The sequence below is a fragment of the Orycteropus afer genome, unplaced genomic scaffold (genome assembly GCF_000298275.1).
Source record: "Orycteropus afer afer isolate SDZICR_OR568_19922 unplaced genomic scaffold, OryAfe1.0 scaffold00266, whole genome shotgun sequence".
Taxonomy (NCBI): domain Eukaryota; kingdom Metazoa; phylum Chordata; class Mammalia; order Tubulidentata; family Orycteropodidae; genus Orycteropus; species Orycteropus afer.
The window spans coordinates 1,392,158-1,393,685 of NW_006921853.1; the positions used below are offsets into that span (position 1 = coordinate 1,392,158).

Here is a 1,528-nt window from a genome sequence, read left to right on the forward strand (position 1 = left end):
TCACAGAGCACACACACCACCACCCCTATACACACAAAACACCCCTCTCCCCACCCCAATACCACACAGGAGTTTCCTGGTAGAGAAATAGTAATGAGAGTCAGCAGAAGGCAGGTGAGGGGCTGCCCATGTCCCCACGACACGGGGGGTGGGGAGGAAGGGAGGTGGCGGCGCTGGTGCCACCCACACTGGCCACTGGCCCTGCCCATCAGTGGTGCCGGCGCGACCTCAGCAACAGCACCCCTCCCCCACGCCTCGCCGGGTGCAGGCTGCGGCTGCTTGGTCAGGCCCCTGGAAGCTGCGAGCAGGGACTGCCCCAGGGATCAGCTCCTCGGGAAACACACAGCTCAATGTCGTTTGCTTCGCTTTAATTAAAAAATGAAAATAAATACATGCCAGGGTCTTTTTCCTTTTAAAAATCAGGAAGGAGGTCGAAAGAACAAACCAGCACAAACAAAACCCAAGTCACTCCGCCACAGACCACGTCCTGGTGCGTGATGGTGCGCGCTGCCCACTGCCTAGCCAGGCCGGGGGCAGCTGGGAAGGGGACGTGGCAGGTGGTGGTTGGGTGGGGAGGGGACGGCCGCACGGGCCTTAGAAGTGGACCCACTTGTTCCAGTTGACCTCGTGTGGGAAGACTCGGCCCAGGCGGAGGGTGCAGTCCAGCGTGGGCTCATAGAAGACCGTGGCGCTCTCGCTCTCGCTCAGGCTGGGGCTGGGGCTGGGGGCCACCTCAAGCTCTCCCACCGCAGGCTTCGAGAAGAGCGAGACAGGCGGGGGCTTCCCCAGCAGGCGCTTCCTGATGCAGCCGAGGGATTCTAGACCCTGAGACCACAAGACAGGTGGACACACGTTAGCCCTGCTGGGTTCTCCAAGCGCTTAGGCAGCCGTCCCTGCGCCAGGGATCACTGCCCAAAGCAGATGACGTCTGCACGTGGCCTGAGCGAGAGATGGGAGTGGGGGCCACTGCAGTAAAGAGGATTTCTGGAGGTGGCAGAGAGCAGGGGCTGCACACAGGTTTCCAGGCGGGGCTCTGTGTGACCTGGGTGTGTGCTGGAACTTGGGACTTCACACCCCACAGTGAAAGCAAGCAGCCGGGTGGGCACTGTCTTGGGAGGGCAGGTGCCCTCGCCGGGTCCCCCGCAGCCCCTGAGGGCTGTGCTCCTCATTCACTTAACAGGCCTAATGGGTGTGTGAGCCTGTGACCTGTGTCGGAGAGACGGGGGTCAGACAAGACCCCTGGGACACGGGCCCTTTAGACTGGGCAGGAGTATGGACCCTGAGAGGGACACATGAGAGAGGAGACCCAGCAGTGGAGGCTGGAGGGCCAGGGAGGGCTGGGGAAGCGGGGCTGCACCCTCAGCGCTCAAGGCCCAAGAGGCCGCTGTGGAAGACGGACGCGGGGCACGAGGCTGGTCTGTGGGCCGACCTCCCTGCGAAGGCGGGAAGGGAGCTGCAGGTGATGCGGTAGAGAGCCCGAGGGCACAGCCCTCTGAGGGGCCCGGCCCTCTCAGCCAGGGGCCTGGGG

General features: G+C 63.3%; 1 protein-coding gene across 1 annotated transcript in view; it reads right to left on the bottom strand.

Moving 5' to 3' along the window:
• Positions 1-594: 594 nt before the first annotated feature.
• The window catches only part of GTF3C1 (general transcription factor IIIC subunit 1), a 122,035-nt gene continuing 121,101 nt past the window's right edge, over positions 595-1,528 (bottom strand). The window contains 1 exon segment of the mRNA XM_007950285.1: positions 595-825. Within this exon segment, the coding sequence (XP_007948476.1) occupies positions 595-825 (231 nt within the window).